Below are 17,652 nucleotides of genomic sequence, written 5' to 3'. Positions count from 1 at the left end.
TGAGAACTAGGTTTACAGTCCGGGTCTAATCAACTTTATGGGGAAATCACTTCACTGTTTTTCCATTCTATTGTATGGAAAATATTTATACTAGTGAATTGTTCTACATGGCATCCAGAGGAAGTTATTAAAAGTGACCAAACAGAAAAAGAAGTGTTTCCAAAATGTAAGATTATTGGCATGTGTCAAATTATTCTGGTTCTAAAATGCTGTTTCATTTTGTTTTTTAAAAGTAAAATGCTGTGAAAAATGGTTTAATGGACTCCTTAGAAAGGGTAAAAAGAAGGGTAGTATTTCCCAACTGGGTGGCTCCTGTGAGCTCTGGCTGAGACACTGAATTCTGGGAAGATGCAGCTAGAAGGGTAAGGGAGAGAGACTCGGGCAGGTGGGCTCAGGGCTGTACTGCTGCCTTTATCTGCAAGAATGCTCATCTCAGGGGCCCTGGGGCTGTCATGGGTGCTGCCCATGGGCTGCTTCTGCCTTGCCCTCACTGTGTTGAGGAGTGATTAGGTGATTATGGGAGTGCAGAGGAGCAGGGAAGCAAGAGGGTAGCTTTCTCCTTGGTAAGGTGCTAGTAGAAGTTAGGATTCTTTGGGAGAGAGGACTAACAAGGAAGACAGAAGGAACTTTGCATCCTTGTAAAGCTTCTAAGGGTTTTGAAGCCCAAACGTGAAGTGTGAATACTGAATTGAAGTTTAGTGAAAATGCTACACTTCATTGTTCTTAGATGCTTATATTTAGTTAAACCATTCTTAAAATACACAGCAAGGCTTGGACTATTATTTTGAAAACATTTACGTCCTTTCTGTTTGTAGACTACATTTCAGTTTATAGAAAGCACTAAAGAACAGGGCTGTATCCTTATGGAGAGACAACATACGGAGTGGTGTCTGAAGAAGCGGGGGTTCTAGTTCAGCCAGTCTCCGACGTTGGGTTAAGTGCTTAACCTCTAGGGCCCACATTTTGCCCATCAGCATCATTTCATGTAGCAATTCATTGATCTGTGAGGTCACTGTAGTAGTAGACATGCTACTTTGTGAATTCCTCTTGTGAATTCAAGAAGATATTTCATGATCAAATAATTTTTGAGTAGTTGGTATCTACGGTGCTTTCTTGCCTAAAAATTATCCCTGATCTATTGTCTGTGTAATGACAGTTTGCTGCTTGAGTGGATTGGTACATCAATAGCTATGAGATGGAGCCTAGATCAGTGTCGACTCCTCATAGAATTTTGGAGAGATGGAAATGATTCTTGTTTAAAGTGAACTGCAGAGAGAGCACTTCCTTGTACCCCAGGGCTGAGTGAGAAGAGGAAAGTCTAACTCAGAAGTCTTTTCTGTGCTATCTGTCCCTGATCACATGGGTCTGGAGGGTACACTCATATTATCACCGGATATAATGAAACACTGGTTTTTGAGTACAAAAGTGGAGTGTCAGAAGCAATCTAAAGCAACTAAAAAACAAAGTCAGCTGGAAAATGCCCATAGTTTCCATGAGATAAAAGCATTCTGTTTGCGGAGTGGCCATGGCCAGTAGTTGGTGATGGCATTAGGTCACCTTCTCATGCATGGCTGCCTCTTAATGAAGGCTGCACTCCACAATGGGTGGATGGGGGGGCGGGGTAACAAGGGAGGAAGTAAGAGTGACACAGGAAGGGAGGAAGAGCCAGAAGGAAAGAGATTGGGGAGGAAGAGAGTAGAAAAGTATCGCATGAACTCTGTGGAAATGGAAATCAACCTTGTAAACCCATTCCTCTGATATCCCCTTCAGCAAGGCAAGGTTCATCTCCTCCTGCCATTTTGCCTCTGCCACATGGTGGAGCCTGGTGGGAGTTTACATATAACACTGGAGGACTTGCTGTCATTTAATTCCCAGGGAGATAAGCTGCTGGGAGCTGGAAGTGGGGAGGAAAAAATGTAAGTAGAGAGGCAAGAGAGCAGTGTGCCTTGCGGGGAGTAGAGCCTGAAAAGACATTTTTCTCTCTGCCTGGTAGCCCATTCTTTCAGTAAGTGTGTGCCTATCATGTACCAGGCAGTGGGCAAGGAAGGGGGTGTGGTGACGTAGTGAACAGCCAGCCAAGGGTAAGCTCTCTGCTCTCACCACATGCTATTTTACCTGCTCTCTCCTTAGCTCATTGAGGACACGAATTCACTCTTCCTCATCTTACTTATCTGCACAGTCAACAGAACCGTTTGGCACCTTCAGACACTCATAACTTTTGTTTTATTTTGAGATGAAGTCTTGCTTTGTCACCCAGGCAGGAGTGCAGTGGCGTGATCTTGGCTCATTGCAACCTCTGCCTCTCAGGTTCAAGCAATTCTACTGCCTCAGCCTCCCGAGCAGCTGGGATTACAGGCATATACCACCATGCCCGGCTCGTATTTGTATTTTTAGTAGAGATGGGGTTTCGCCAGCTTGGCCAGGCTGGACTCGAACTCCTGACCTCCAGTGATTCAGCTGCCTTAGCCTCCCAAAATGCTGGGATTACAGTCATGAGGCACCACGCCCAGTCAGCACTCAAATTTTAAACCAGTGTTGATAGACTTGGCCTTCCTCTTAATTTTGCTAGTAGCCATGTGAGGAGAGGGAATACATCAGCTTTTTACGGTTATTTCTTTCAGAATGGAGCTCACGCAGTCTGGGCTGTCCAGATATCAGCTCAGAGTTGATATGGATGAAACATATTCTTAATTCATTAGACTGAATATGGGCATGGCCAATGAAGCCTCAGACCAGCTCTTGTTTTCCCTCTCTAGACCAGCTTTGGCAGTTTTCATTCTCCAGTAGCTTGTTAATCAAGTTGGCAAAAGGTTTGTCCCTGAGAGGTCTGCCCTTTGCATCAGCTTTTCTCACTCTGAGTAGAACTTTGTTTTGCTAAATATCCTTAAGATGCCAGAAAGACTTGGGCTCTTATCTTCCCCGGATCTCAGAGGGAGTTCATGTGCAAAGGGAAAGACACAATCCTTGAAAGTGGGGCTATATTCAAGATCTGTGTCTTGGACACTTTGCTCTTTTTATCAATATAACTCATGGTTCTCTGGCAGTCATGTGGCCTTGACTCTCCTTCTGCCTCTATTAGCCACTTGCTCTCTTCTCTGCCAGCATAAAAGAAAGTGTTGGCTGGGCACGGTGGCTCACGCTTGTAATCCCAGCACTTTGGGAGGCCAAGGTGGGCGGATCAGGAGGTCAAGGGTTCAAGACCAGCCTGGGCAATATGGTAAAACCCTGTCTCTCCTAAAAATACAAACAAATGAGTCAGGTGTGGTGGCAGGAGCCTGTAGTCCCAGCCACTTAGGGAGGTTGAGGCAGGAGAATTGCTTGAATCCGGGAGGCAGAGGTTGCTGTGAGCTGAGAGTGCACCACTGCACTCCAGCCTGGGTGACAGAGCAAAACTCCATCTTGGATAAGGGGTGAGTGGTGTGGGGAAGAAAGCTTCTAACTTTGTGAGTCCCTTATACACAAATGTGTCTGAGCTGACTGGCATGAGAGTAACTGTCCTCAAGAGGGAGTAGGGATGAATAAAGTCAGTCTACAAGGGCTCTGTCACTCTCTGTGAAAGCCAGCTGAAAGAGGGATGTTCCTGTCTTATCCAGCTCCTCTTGAGGGGCTGTGTTCTCAAATGACCATTCTCACTTATGCTGCCAAAGCTGAAAATTCTCAGGAACTGCATTAAAAACATAAGATAGGACAAACCTCTATCTCCTGAGTGCTCCTTGCAGACACTATGAGGATGATGCCCATACAAAGGCAGAATATTCCCATTGTGAAAAAGGCAGAGAGGACTCTTGTGGCGGTGAAATATAGCTGGTGGGCGGGCAACTCCTGCTGCTTCAGGGCAGAGTTGTCTGGCAATCTGGACAGGCAATGCGGTGGCGTCTCCTCCATTTTGGTCCTACGGGTGACTCAGATACTTTTGGGACATTTAGAACATAAAAATCAGTAAGAACTCGTAGTAATACCACATACTGGTAATGTGAAATGAATTATGTGAGCCCTCCCTTTGAAGTTGCAAAGTCCTTCTGCTTCCTGGATTATTCCTTAACCAGATCTGCTATTTAGCAGGAGCTCAGCTCTCTCCACTCAGCCATTGCTGAGTATAACTGACTTAGGCTCAAAGCGGTTGTTGTGTTAAATGTCATGCCTAGGAGGGATAGTCCCCGGCAAGGTCTATGGAAACCAACATCTGGTGACACTAGGAAGCAATCATGATGGGCTATTTCTGGGATTTGGTGAGTAATTCAAGGCAAGCCCTTTCTGAAAGGGGGAAATGGATTTATCTTAGGAACTGGCCTAAATCCTTGGAGATTAATAAAAAAAAAAAAAGTTTAGGCTGTCAGCTTTTTTTCCAAATGTGGCTGTCCTTAACATGAGTATAAACTAAATTGGAAAAATGCTCTCAGATCATAGCTAACTCTGTTATTTGTGATAATGAGGAAGAGATCAGCACAGGGAATTGCAGAACACAAACGTCTCTTCTCAGCAGCTTCCAGTGTTTTCTTCATCCATAAGAAAGACTAGTAGAAAATGTAGATTACAAACATCTCCTTCTAACCTCGCTAAGTGCATGCTTTAGAGTAGCCTAAACGAGGCAAGAGAAAGGAAGAGGAAGATAATGAGACGTTCAACACTGAAGTACAGTATTAGGTCTGGTTTTGGGTTTTTTCCCTTGTTAGAAATCTACTAACATTATTTTCCTTAGGCCATTAATAATTAATAATTACTTCTTTTAAAACTGGCATTTAGGATTTAGAATTAGAGTTAAGAAATTAGGCAGCATGTGAGTTTTGAATTTTCGCTTGTAATTTACATTAGACAGAAGCCACCCTGGACTATTTTTGTTTCAAAGAAAGTAATGACTTTGACAAATGTACCTAGTTTGAAAGAATACAAAATTAATGCAAATGCTTACCCTAGGAAGTTTCCAATTCAGAGTTAAAGCTTTCCACTTGCAAACTGTAAAAAAAGCAAAATACCAAAGGGAAATTTTCAGCATGGCATTTGCATCTGGTTTGGAGTCTGCAAACTAGTACAATTGTCGGTGTCGGACAACCTTGTGTGAGAAGATGGCAGTGAATACTTCTAGTTAACACCTACATTTGTTTTACTAAATAAACATGATCACACCCCAAAAACCAAGAGTTTAAAAGGCAGTAAAAGGCTATGAGATTAGATTATATGAACAGGATTCACCTATGCAATATTGGGGTATGTTAGTGATTCAAATACTTCTTCCAATATTGGCTTGGATGGGATTATATTACATAGATGATGCCTAGCAACAAGGTAATGATAGCCAAAAACCAATGAGAATCGTATTCCTTAGACTCCTTCTGAAACAATAAAACCAACCGACCCAAATCCCAGACTAAAAGGAGCTTCACAGGTAATATATTACTCAGGGGTCAGCAGGGAAACAGAACCAATAGGAGATTATATGACTATGTATGTGTATTACTAGGAATTGACTTACACGATTATGGAGGCTGAAAGTCCGAAATCTGCAGAGCTGATGTCCCAATTCACATCTGAATGCCAACAGGCTGCCACAGAGCCAGGAAGACCCAGTGTTTCAGTTAGAAGGCAGGCAGGCAGAATTCTCTTGGGGGGTTGGGCAATCAGTCTTTTGTTCTATGCAGGCCTTCAACTGACAGGACAAGGCCCTCTCACATTAGGCAGGGCAGTCCTCTCTGCTCAGATCTACCAATATAAATGTTAATCTCATCCAAATATACCATCACAGAACACCCAGAATAATGTTTGACCAACTGTCTGGGTGTCCTATCATCTAGCCAAGTTGCCACATTAAAACTGGCTATCACAGATAGTAAGGACAAATATTTCTGGGACAATATTCTTGAGAGACAGCTAGATATACATTCTCAGGTACGTATATGTTGATCTATTACTCTCCTAAATAAATCTACTTTAAATGTGCAAATATACCTCATATGTGTTGCCTTTCAATATATCCAGAACGGGGTTCTTTTTTGTGGCACTACTGACATTTTGGACCAGATATTTATTTGTTGTGAACACTGTTCTGTAAGATTGTAAAATGTTTACTTGCATCCCTGGCTTCTATTGCCCATGTTTGAGAATCACTGTTCTGAATTAATACCAATACAACAGTTTGTTAACACCTGTTGTATTGTGGTATCACTAGAAATTTCAAAATCTGGGTGCAGTGGCTCATACCTGTAATCTCAGCTCTTTGGGAGGCTGAGGTGGGAGGATCACCTGAGCCCAGGAGTTTGAGGCTGTAGTAAGCTATGATGGTGCCACTGCACTCCAGCCTGGGAGACAGAGCAAGATCCTGTCTCTAAAAAAAAAAGGAAAGGAAAAAAGAAAAATTTCTAAGTGATTTTCAAAAAGTTCTTGTCTCCATTTTTCTTTAACTACTGTAGATAGCATTCTCAAGCATTAGCAGACATTTTGTATATTTGGGGTTGCCTTATATTTCATTGTCTTTCCTATTAACTGCTGGGATGGAAATATATGTTAAATATATATACATTATATGAATATACACGTATAATATTCACAATAGTCTCCGTTTTTGGTTTTGGCAAATTGATGGCAGCTTGGCAGATTGGTCTGAATTCTGACAGCACAGACCGCGATGTCTTAATTTGCAAATCTCTCCTCTGATACAGTAATACTTGATGGCTTTTTTCCCCCCAAATTAATCTAAGACATGCCACTTGACAGGAAGTTAAATACCTCTACTGAGAAGGTATGTGCTCCATTTTCTTTCTTACCACTTGGCAAGAGTATCTCACTTATTAGGGTTAAAGGGATGAAAATGATAGGGTTAAATTTAGCAATAGCTTAAATGTTTATTCTGTGGCCTTTTTTTTTGTCTTTTAACTTATTTGGCTCTAGTGGGAGTCCTGGAGAATGAACCTACTCTTCTTTCCTCTGGGTCCCTGTGTGTGGCTTTCAGCGCACGGAGGTGCAAGGTGCATCAGTAACAAGTTGCTGGTGTGCAGGTGTGTGGGATTTCCTGGATGTTGACATGCTAGCCTGTCAGGCTCATTTACAATTTCACAAAATTGGAATGTAGAGTTTCGAATATCAGTGATGGCATCTGTTTGCTCTATGTCGGGTTTGCTGTATATGCTTGCGTCTGCAGATAAGTCGGTATCTTGAAGAGGATATGGGAGACCTGGGTCTGACTTCTGGTTCTGCAACTAAACTAGTGTATGTCCCTTCTCAGATTTAGTTTCATTGTCTATACAATGTGACCAGTGACACTTTTCCTTTGGGACGCTTTCAGTGATTAAACATGACCACTTATATATAAACCTAAGTTGTAAACACAGTGCTTGGCACAGAGTGGGTAACCAATCAACATTACTTAAAAGAGTAAAAAAAGTATGTGAATTTGAGCCACAAAATAAAAACAATACTATTACCTTGTAACTCATAGAATAAGTATCGAGTCCATATTGATGTAAATAAATAATTGAACAAGTAAATGGGCAAAAGGGATAATTCTTTCTTAAAGAGGAATTCTGTAATAAATGTAACACGTGTTGAAAGAATGAGAAAAATAGAAAAACCATTACAATAATGGCTGTCACAGGCAGGAACTCCCAGTGTTTGCTAGAATTAGCAGGCAAAAGTTTGAGGAAAACCAGATATTTGTGTTGCCTCAAAATAGACATTAATTGCAAAGGGAAAATAATAACATTATAGTGGAAAAAACTAGCAGATACCACCTTAGCCAGGTGATCAAGGCTGACTTCACTGATAATAAAACATATTAGCAGTATGTACCCTGATATAATAAATCAGGAAGGACATATTTGTTCCTGTGGTATTCCGGTAAAAAATGCATAGCTTCAGTCAAATCCTGAGAACATTATAGACAAATCCAAATTGAAAGACATCCTACAATACACAATGGCTACTCTTAAGTGTGAATGCAGATCATGAAAGACAGGAAATACTGAGAAACTGTCACTGGTCTGAGGAAACCAAAAAGACCCAACTAAGTAAGTGCAATGTGGGATCCTGCAATGGATGCTGGAATAGAACAAGGACATCAGTGTAAAAACCGGCAAAATCTGAATAAAGTCTGTAATTATACTGTTACCAGTGTTGACTTGTTAGTTCTGATAACTCTATTATGGTTACACAAGAAGTTAACACTGGGGAAACTCAGGGAAGGGGATATGGGAATTCTCTATTCTGTTTTTGTAACTTTTCTATTAAGTCTGAAGTTTCAAAAAAGAAAGTTTTAAACAAAGTAAATGAGTAAGAGAGCTGTAGTTATATTGTTGTCTTTTTATATGTTTACAATGTGCCAAATTTACCACTTTCTACCACTACCCTGCTGATATGGTTTCGCTCTGTGTCCCCACCCAAATCTCATGTTGAACTGTAATTCCCAGTGTTGGGGGAGGTGATCAGATCATAGGGGCAGATTTCCCCCTTGCTGTTCTCATGATAGTGAGTTCTGACAAGATCTGGTTGTTTAAAAGTGTGTAGCACTTCCCCTCCTCTCTCACTGTCTTGTCACCATGTGAAGACGTGCTTGTTTCCCTTTCAGCTTTTGCCATGATTGTAAGTTTCCTGAGGCCTCGCTAGCTATCCTCCTGTACAGGCTGTGGAACTGGAAGTCAATTAACCCTCTTTTCATTATAAACTACCCATTCTCAGGTAGTTCTTTATAGCAGTGTGGAAATGGAAGAATACACAAAATTGATACCAGAGAAGTGGGACATTGCTAAAAAGATACCTAAAAATGTATGTATGTATGTATATATTTTATTGTGCTTTAGGTTTTGGGAAACATGTCAAGAACATGCAGGATTGTTGCATAGGTACATACATGGCAATGTGGTTTGCTGCCTTCCTCCCCATCACCTATATCTGGCATTTCTCCCCATGTTATCACTCCCCAACTCCCCACCCCCCCACTGTCCTTCCCCTAGTTCCCCCCAACAATTCTCAGTGTGTGATGCTCCCCTCCCTGTGTCCATGTGTTCTCATTGTTCAACACCTGCCTATGAGTGAGAACATGCGGTGTTTGATTTTCTGTTCTTGCGTCAGTTTGCTGGGAATGATGGTTTCCAGGTTCATCCATTTCCCTACAAAGGACACAAACTCATCATTTTTTATGGCTGTATAGTATTCCATGGTGTATATGTGCCACATTTTCCCTGACAGAAGAAATTTCTAAGCAGCAGAGTGTTCAAGAGATGGCCTGGCTGCTTCTAAAAGCCTATGCTCATTTGCACAAGCACAGAGAACTTATATTTAAAAATGAAGCAGAGCATAAAAGTTTGGAAAATTTGTAGCCTAACCATGTAGTAGAAAAGAAAAATTCAAGCCGATGCAGAAATCTGCATAAGTAAAGAGGAGCCAAATGTTAATAGCCAAAACAATGGAGAAAATGCCTCCAGGACATTTTAGAGACCTTTGTGGCAGTGCTACCACCACAGGCCCAGAGGCCTAGGAGGGAAAAATGGTTCTGTGGGCTAGGCCCTGGGCCCAGCTACTCTGTGCAGCCTTGGGACATGGCACTCTACTTCCCAGCTGCTCCAGCTTCAGCTGTGGCTAAATGGGGCCAAGGTACAGCTCAAATAATTGCTTCATTGGGGTTTAAACCCCAAGCCTTGGCAGCTTCCATATGTTATTGGGCTTATGGGTGTACATAAGGCAAGAGTTGAGGTTTGGCAGCCTCTGCCTCAATTTCAGAGGATATATAAAAACGCCTGGATGTCCAGGCAGAAGTTTGCTACAGGGGTGAGCCCTCATGGAGAACCTCTACCTCTAAGGGGCAGTGCAGAGAGAAAATGTGGGGTTGGACCCCCCCATCTACAGAGTCTCTACTGAGGTACTGCCTAGTGGAGCTGTAAAAAGAGGACCACTGTCCTCTAAACCCCAGAATGGTAGGTAGATCCATTGATAGCTTACACAGTATACCTGGATATACTGCAGGCACTCAACACCAGCCTGTGAAAGGTACATGGGACTGTACCCTGTAGAGCCACAGAGGCAGAGCTGCCCGAGACCTTGGGAGCCCACTCCTTGCATCAGCATGGCCTGGATTTGAGACACAGAGTCAAAGATCATTTTGGAGCTTTAAGATTTAATGAGTGCCCTGATGGGTTTTGAACTTGCTTGGGGCATGTAGCTTCTTTAGGCCAGTTTCTCCCACTTGGAAAGGGAGAATTTACCCAATGCCTGTTACCTCCATTGTATCTTGGAAGTAACTTGTTTCTGATTTTATAGGCTCATAGGAGGAAGGGACTTGCCTTGTCTGAGATGAGACTTTGGACTTGGACTTTTGAGTTAATGCTGGAATGAGTTAAGACTTCGGGGGACTGTTGGGAAAGCATGATTGTGTTTTGAAATGTGAGAACGACATGAGGTTTGGGAGGGGTCAAGGGTGGAATGACATAGTTTGGCTCTGTGTTGCCACCCAAATCTCATGTTAAATTGCAATTCCCAATGTTGGGGGAGGGACCTGGTGGGAGGTGAGTGGATCATGGGGACAGATTTCCCCTTTGCTGTTCTCAGGACAGGGAGTGAGTTCTCACAACATCTAGTCATTTAAAAGTGTATAGCGTTTCCCCTTTGCTATCTTGCTCTCCATCACCATGTGAAGATGTGCTTGCTTCCGCTTCACCTTCTGCTGTAGTAAGTTTCCTGAGGCCTCCCACCCATGCCCAATATACAGCCTGTGAAACTGTGAGTCAATTAACAACTCCTTCCCTCCCCCGTACCTTTTTTCTGAAACGGAGTTTCACTCTTCACCCAGGCTGGAGTACGACTCACTGCAACTTCTGCCTCCTGGGTTCAAGCTATTCTCCTGCCTCAGTCTCCCAAATAGCTGGGATTACAGGCACCTGCCACCATGCCCAGCTAATTTTTGTGTTTTTAGTAGAGATGGGGTTTCACCATTTGGCCAACCTGGTCTCGAACTCCTGAACTCGTGATCTACCTCCTTGGCCTACCAAAGTGCTGTATTCAGGCATGAGCCACTGCACCCAGCCTAAACCTCTTTTCTTTATAAACTACCCAGTCTCAGGTCATTCTTTATAGCGATGTGAGAATGGACTAACACATCTGCCACCCCTTTTGCTGGGACCATGCCTCAGTGTTTACAAATCTGCTCCCCATGTACTATCTCTTGGAATCCTCAACAATGCTGTATGAGAAATTCCCACTTTGAGCTGGTGAGATGGGCCTCAAGAGTTAAGGGGCTTGCCTAAGGTTACACAGCTGCTCTTCCCTTTCTCCTGCACAGTTACATCAGAAGCCAGTTGGTGAGAGAATCAGCCGGCTCAACAAAAATCACACACAAGCCAGTGATATTTTATTATACAAGAGGGTTGTCAAAAGGACAGATTCATTTCTGTTTCAGAAATCCCCTCATTCCAGTGATCCATCTGCGGACACACTTAACATAAACTATTTGCTGATATTTACTGGGTTCTTGCAATATATCAGAGTCATTAAATAAGATGCAACTTCTACTGTGGAAACTGGGATCTTCATTAAGACCCAGACTTAGAAAAGGCCCAGTTTCAAAGATTCTGACTTGCACAGACTGAGCACTCCCATTTCCAGAAGTTCGAATACCTCCTTTCTTACCTAAATGAGAGAAAAGAAAAAAAAAAAAAGATTAAGGTCAAGCCAGAATGGTCTTGATGAATAAATTCAACCATCAGGACTCCCTAACATTTACCCAGTTGTTATGGCCAGAATCACAGAGGGCAAAAGTCCTAACACACATTTGATTCAGAATTGAAATTTAAAAAAAAATTATTATTGTTGTTATTATTATTATTCTGAGACAGAGTCTCATTCTGTTGCCTATGCTGGAGTGCAGTGGCACGATCTTGGCTGCTATCACTGCCTCCTGCATTCAGGTGATTCTCATGCTTCATCCTCCCGAGTAGCTGGGATTAGAGGCATGCACCACAACACCTGGCTAATTTTTGTATTTTTAGTAGAGATGGGGTTTTGCCCTGTTGGCTAGGTTGTTCACCTGCCTTGGCCTCCCAAAATGCTCGGTTTACAGGTGTGAGCCACTGTGCCTGGCCTATTACTGTTATTATTTTGTAGAGACAGGGTCTTGCTTTGCTGCCCAGGCTTGTCTCCAACTCATGGCTTCAAGTAATCCTCCCACCTCAGCCTTCCAAAGGTCTAGGATTACAGGTATGAGCCACCATGCCTGTCAGAATTAAAATATTTACGTAAATGAAGGAAGAAGTACTATATAAAACATCAGTTTCATTAAAGTGCCCTTATGTTTGTAGACATTCAAAATAAAATGCTATGCAAAGGTTTTTCAAGGATTCCAGTGTGCTTTCTGTAAACAAGATTATATACAATAGTTCAGTATAGGATTTTATAACCTTAGGGATAAATGCTAAGAATGACAGCAACACAATAAAAGTAACTATGGGTGACAAGACGTTTTTGGACATTTCTCATTATTAGAATTAGAAACCTAGTAGATAAGTCAGATTTAAGATTATAACTGAAATAATCAACTATGATAATAGATTGCTTTTGAAATATATAATGAGCTAATGCTGTGCCCATAAAGACATTCAATCATTTAATTCTAATCCACTGAGACAGCAAAAAATTTTCCCACCCCATGAAACAAAAATATCTTTCTAAATTAAGTAAGTGGGTTTTTGGGAATGTGGAGATGCTGGCAGAGGCAAGTTTGTGTCCCCACTCCACCAACCCCAGCCAAAAGTGCACATGTAAGAATGAAAGACAAAGACAAGTGTGTGTATAAAGAAAGGCATGGGAAAAGTGCAGGTCCTTCAGGTCATCTTGTTTCTCAGAATGGTCCCTAGTGAGGAGAGGCCATTGATCATTTAAGGAGCAACAGAGCAGATGCTCATGAAACACATGAAAAGGATATAGTTAAGTGTAAGGGGGCCAGGCGGCCTCTATGATTATAGTTAGCTCAGAGTTAAAAGGCAGAAATTATTTCAAAATCTAAAATGTGCTGGCTCCTCATGTCAAAGACTTTCTTATTGTGTTTGAACCCAAGTTCAAGTTGAAAAAAAAAAAATGATTAAAGGCAACTGCTGGTTACGTGGTACCTCGGGAATGTCCATCATTCTCCTCAACTTCTGATCTCTCCAGTTCCAGTCAAAAACCAGAAATTTTAAGGGGTTCAAATTAAGGCCACCTGAAAGAGACAGGGAGAGAGCTGCTGCAGTAAAGACCTCATGACATAAGCCTGTTAAGATGATTTTTTATTCTTCGGGTTGCTTTTTGTCTCATTTGCTGTCCTTTCCCCCAGTAACGAATCTCTGCACATTCAGTGCCACCCTTCCCTGATGGAAAACAAATGCACCACTCTGAGACTTGCTCTTCTTACCATCTTATCACTCCTTCTGAGGAAAGCAGAGAAGCTGCTCTTCCTAAGCTCCTCAAATGCTCACACGCTGGCCAGGCCTCCATTTCATGAAGTCCCAGAGGTGTAGTCTCATTCCTGACAGGCATTTGCTAAGCTAAATCCTACAGTTTGGGGTAGTTGCCTTTCAGAGGAGTCGAGTCCATGGAGTCTGCATGGCTCTGAGGAGGTGAGTGGGGAGAAAGATGAGGACAGGGCTGGGAGGTTCATTTTAGGCAGAAAAGGAAGTTGAGATGAATGGGCTCTGTTGAAAGTGAGCTATCCTTTGATGAGGCTGGTAAATCACTTAATGACTCCATTCTCGGTTTTCCTGTCCTGTCTAGAAGACAATTATGGACTGTGAAGGCTGAAGGGGACCTCGGGGATTGTCTAGTCTTCAGCGGGCTCACACTTGGGCATACAGTCAGTTCTTGCCTCTGCTCCAAGCTGTTCCACGTCCCTAGTGAAAACAGTGCCTGCAGCCTTCCTCTCCTGTGGCTCTTCCCCTCAGCTATCCCCTGTAGTATTTAAATGTTTTCCTCTTTACCCCTAATACTTATTCATGCTTTTTATCATTCAAATACCTGTTATTAAAAACTGCAAAATTAAAATTAAAATGGTAAAATGGTAAAGACAATCAGTTGATCATCAGTCTTCCCTTAACCTAACTGCTGGCAGGAAAGCAAATAGGTACAGCCTTTCTGGAATGAAACTGAGCATAATATAATAACAGCTTCAAAATGCTTGTATTTGATCTCAAACTCCTGATCTCAAGTGATTCGCCCATCTCAGCCTCCCAAAGTGTTGGGATTACAGGCGTGAATCACAGTGCCCGGCCAAAATGCTTTTATTTGATAAAATAAATTTCCTTCTATGACGTGTTCCAGTGAAACATCAGAAATGTAAACATAGCTACTTGCAAAAATGATCATTGCAGTGTTATTTATAATAGTAAAAGTTTAGAAACAACCCAAAGTCTACCATAATAGAATTGCAAAAAAAAAAATTCACAACAGAATATTGTGTAGCTATACAAATAAAAAATTAATCATGCTTCATGACAAGGAAAGTAAGTCCTCATGAGATATAGCAAGTGAAAAAGGCAGGTTATACAGTTATGAGATGCTGTATAATAAATCTCTCTCGTATAAAAATAAACATAGATGTATAGAAAAAAGACTGAAAGGAAATCTATTGATTATTAACAAGAGATTGCCTCTAAAGTGACTTGTTTTCTTCTCTGTATATTTTTGCATTTTTCAAAGAATCCTATAGTCAGAAAATTCCCTTTACTAGTAAATTAAAATAACACAATTGTCTGTAATTGTACACATCCTAGTGTCATGGGATATCTTTCAATGTCTGGAAACTCTCCTTATATATCAAACATATAAACAGCTTGTTAAGTCATAAACAGCTAGGTATCACTTTGTTAGATTTTCCACTTTTAGGATGCTGGGATTATTCTCTTTAAACACTTTGTTTGTAGCTAAATACCTGTGGTTAATGAACATTAAACCATTCATCCAATTAGAATCAGAAATAAAAATTATTTTCATTAATATTATTAAAAAAAATAGCTCCTTAAATGATTTTGCCACATGAAATAAGCCTTCATATTGAGGTCTCACAGCTCTGTAGAGATCTGATTTCAGTAGTCTGGATGGCTTTGCTTTTTCCCTTCCTCTCTTTCTTTTATTTATTTATTTATTTTATTGCATTTTAGGTTTGGGGGTACATGTGAAGAACATGCAAGATAGTTGCATAGGTACACACGTGGCAGCATGATTTGCTGCCTTCCTCCCTTCACCTACATTTGGTATTTCTCCCCATGCTATCTCTCCCCAACTCCACACCCCCTGCTGTCCCTCCCGTTTCCCCCCAACAGACCCCAGTGTGTGATGCTCCCCTCCCTGTGTCCATGTGTTCTCATTGTTCAAAACCTGCCTATGAGTGAGAACGTGCGGTGTTTGATTTTCTGTTCTTGTGTCAGTTTGCTGAGAATGATGGTCTCCAGGTTCATCCATGTCCCTACAAAGGAAATGAACTCATAGTTTTTGATGGCTGCATAATATTCCATGGTGTATATGTGCCACATTTTCCCTGTCCAGTCTATCATTGATGGGCATTTGGGTTGGTTCCAGGTCTTTCCTATTGTAAACAGTGCTGCAATGACATTTGGGTGCATGTGTCCTTATAGTAGAATGATTTGTAATCCTTTGGATATATACCCAGTAATGGGATTGCTGGGTCAAATGGAATTTCTATTTCTAGGTCCTTGAGGAATCGCCACACTGTCTTCCACAATGGTTGGACTAATTTACACTCCCACCAACAGTGTAAAAGTGTTCCTATTTCTCCACATCCTCTCCAGCATCTGTTGTCTCTAGATTTTTTAATGATCACCATTCTAACTGGCGTGAGATGGTATCTCAATGTAATTTTGATTTGCATTTCTCTAATGATCAGTGATGATGAGCATTTTTTCATATGTTTGTTGGCCTCATGTATATCTTCTGTAAAGTGTCTGTTCATATCCTTTGCCCACTTTTGAATGTGCTTGTTTGTTTTGTTCTTGTAAATCTGTTTTAGTTCTTTGTAAATTCTGGATATCAGCCCTTTGTCAGATGGGTGAAATGCAAAGATTTTTTTCCCATTCTGTTGGTTGTTGATTCACTCTAATGACTGTTTCTTTTGCCATGCAGAAGCTGTGGAGTTTCATTAGGTCCCATTTGTCTATTTTGGCTTTTGTTGCCAATGCTTTTGGTGTTTTGTTCATGAAGTCCTTGCCTACACCTATGTCCTGAATGGTTTTGCCAAGATTTTCTTCTAGGGTTTTTATGGTGTTAGGTCTTATGTTTAAGTCTTTAATCCATCTGGAGTTAATTTTAGTGTAAGGTGTCAGGAAGGGGTCCAGTTTCTGCTTTCTGCACATGGCTGAACCATTTTCCCAACACCATTTATTAAACAGGGAATCCTATCCCCATTGCTTGTTTTTGTCAGGTTTGTTAAAGATTGGTTGTAGATATGTTGTGTTGCCTCTGAGGCCTCTGTTCTGTTCCACTGGCCTATATCTCTGTTTTGGTACCAGTACCATGCTGTTTTGTTTTGATTACTGTAGCTTTGTAGTATAGTTTCAAGTCCAGTAGTGTGATGCCCCCCACTGTGTTCTTTTTGTTTAGAATTGATTTGGCTATGCGGGCTCTCTTTTGGTTCCATATGAAGTTTAAGATTTTTTTTTTTCCAATTCGGTGAAGGTCATTGGTAGCTTGATGGGGATAGCGTTGAATCTGTAAATTACTTTGGGCAGTATGGTCATGATATTGATTCTTCCTAACCATGAACATGGAATGTTTCTCCATCTGTTTGTGTCCTCTCTTATTTCGTTGAGCAGTGGCTTGTAGTTCTCCTTGAAGAGGTCCTTTACCTTCCCAGTTGTATTCCTAGGTATTTTATACTCTTTGTAGCAATTGTGAATGGCAGTTTGTTCTTGATTTGGCTCTCTTTATAAAGTCTGTTATTGGTGTATAGGAATGCTTGTGATTTCTGCACACTGATTTTATATCCTGAGACTTTGCTGAAGTTGCTTATCAGTTTCAGGAGATTTTGGGCTGAGACGATGGGATCTTCTAGATATACAATCATGTCATCTGCAAACAGTGACAATTTGACTTTCTCCTTTCCTATTTGAATACCCTTTATTTCTTTTTCTTTCCCGATTGCTCTGGCTAGAACTTCCAGTACCATATTGAATAGGAGTGGTGAGAGAGGGCATCCTTGTCTAGTGCCGGATTTCAAAGGGAATGCTTCCAGTTTTTGCCCATTGAGTATGATATTGGCTGTTGGTTTGTCGTAAATAGCTTTTATTATTTTGAGATACCTTCATCAATATCTAGTTTATTGAGGCTTTTTATCATAACGGGCTGTTGAATTTTGTCAAAGGCCTTCTCTGCATCAATTGAGATAATCATGTGTTTTTTGTCTTTGGTTCTGTTTATGTGGTGAATTATATTTATAGACTTGCTTATGTTGAACCAGCCTTGCCTCCCCGGGATGAATCCTACTTGATCATGGTGGATAAGCTTTTTGATGTGCTGTTGCAATCGGCTTGCCAGTATTTTATTGAAGATTTTTGCATCTATGTTCATCATGGATATTGGCCTGAAGTTTTCTTTTCTTGCTGAGTCTCTGCCAGGTTTTGGTATCAGGATGATGTAGGTCTCATAAAATGATTTGGGAAGGATTCCCTCTTTTTGGATTATTTGGAATAGTTT

At 41.3% G+C, this 17,652-nt stretch overlaps 2 protein-coding genes and 1 long non-coding RNA gene across 25 annotated transcripts in view; 1 reads left to right on the top strand and 2 right to left on the bottom strand.

The window, feature by feature from the left end:
- The window catches only part of LOC100387073 (cell cycle control protein 50C), a 30,451-nt gene extending 24,880 nt beyond the window's left edge, over positions 1 to 5,571 (bottom strand). For both annotated transcript variants that reach the window (XM_078352212.1, XM_035274887.3), the window contains exons 1-3: positions 5,471 to 5,571; positions 4,910 to 4,953; positions 3,694 to 3,910 (exon numbers count right to left, since the gene is read on the bottom strand). In XM_078352212.1, coding sequence (XP_078208338.1) covers positions 3,694 to 3,885 — 192 coding nt within the window. In that variant the 5' untranslated portion in view covers positions 3,886 to 3,910; positions 4,910 to 4,953; positions 5,471 to 5,571. The remainder of the gene's footprint in view (positions 1 to 3,693; positions 3,911 to 4,909; positions 4,954 to 5,470) is intronic.
- LOC103788426 (uncharacterized) overlaps positions 1 to 17,652 on the top strand; it is a 144,695-nt gene that overhangs the window by 66,491 nt on the left and 60,552 nt on the right. The window lies entirely within an intron of this gene.
- Positions 11,310 to 17,652, bottom strand: part of CMSS1 (cms1 ribosomal small subunit homolog) — a 390,132-nt gene continuing 383,789 nt past the window's right edge. For all 15 annotated transcript variants that reach the window (XM_054246291.2, XM_054246290.2, XM_078352216.1 and 12 more), the window contains 2 exons: positions 13,083 to 13,171; positions 11,310 to 11,607 (listed from right to left, as the gene is read on the bottom strand). In XM_054246291.2, coding sequence (XP_054102266.1) covers positions 11,524 to 11,607; positions 13,083 to 13,171 — 173 coding nt within the window. In that variant the 3' untranslated portion in view covers positions 11,310 to 11,523. The remainder of the gene's footprint in view (positions 11,608 to 13,082; positions 13,172 to 17,652) is intronic.

This window comes from Callithrix jacchus, chromosome 15 (genome assembly GCF_049354715.1).
Source record: "Callithrix jacchus isolate 240 chromosome 15, calJac240_pri, whole genome shotgun sequence".
Taxonomy (NCBI): Eukaryota; Metazoa; Chordata; class Mammalia; order Primates; family Cebidae; genus Callithrix; species Callithrix jacchus.
Note: the sequence above shows the minus strand (reverse complement) of the source record. Positions and strands in the feature narration are given on the sequence as shown.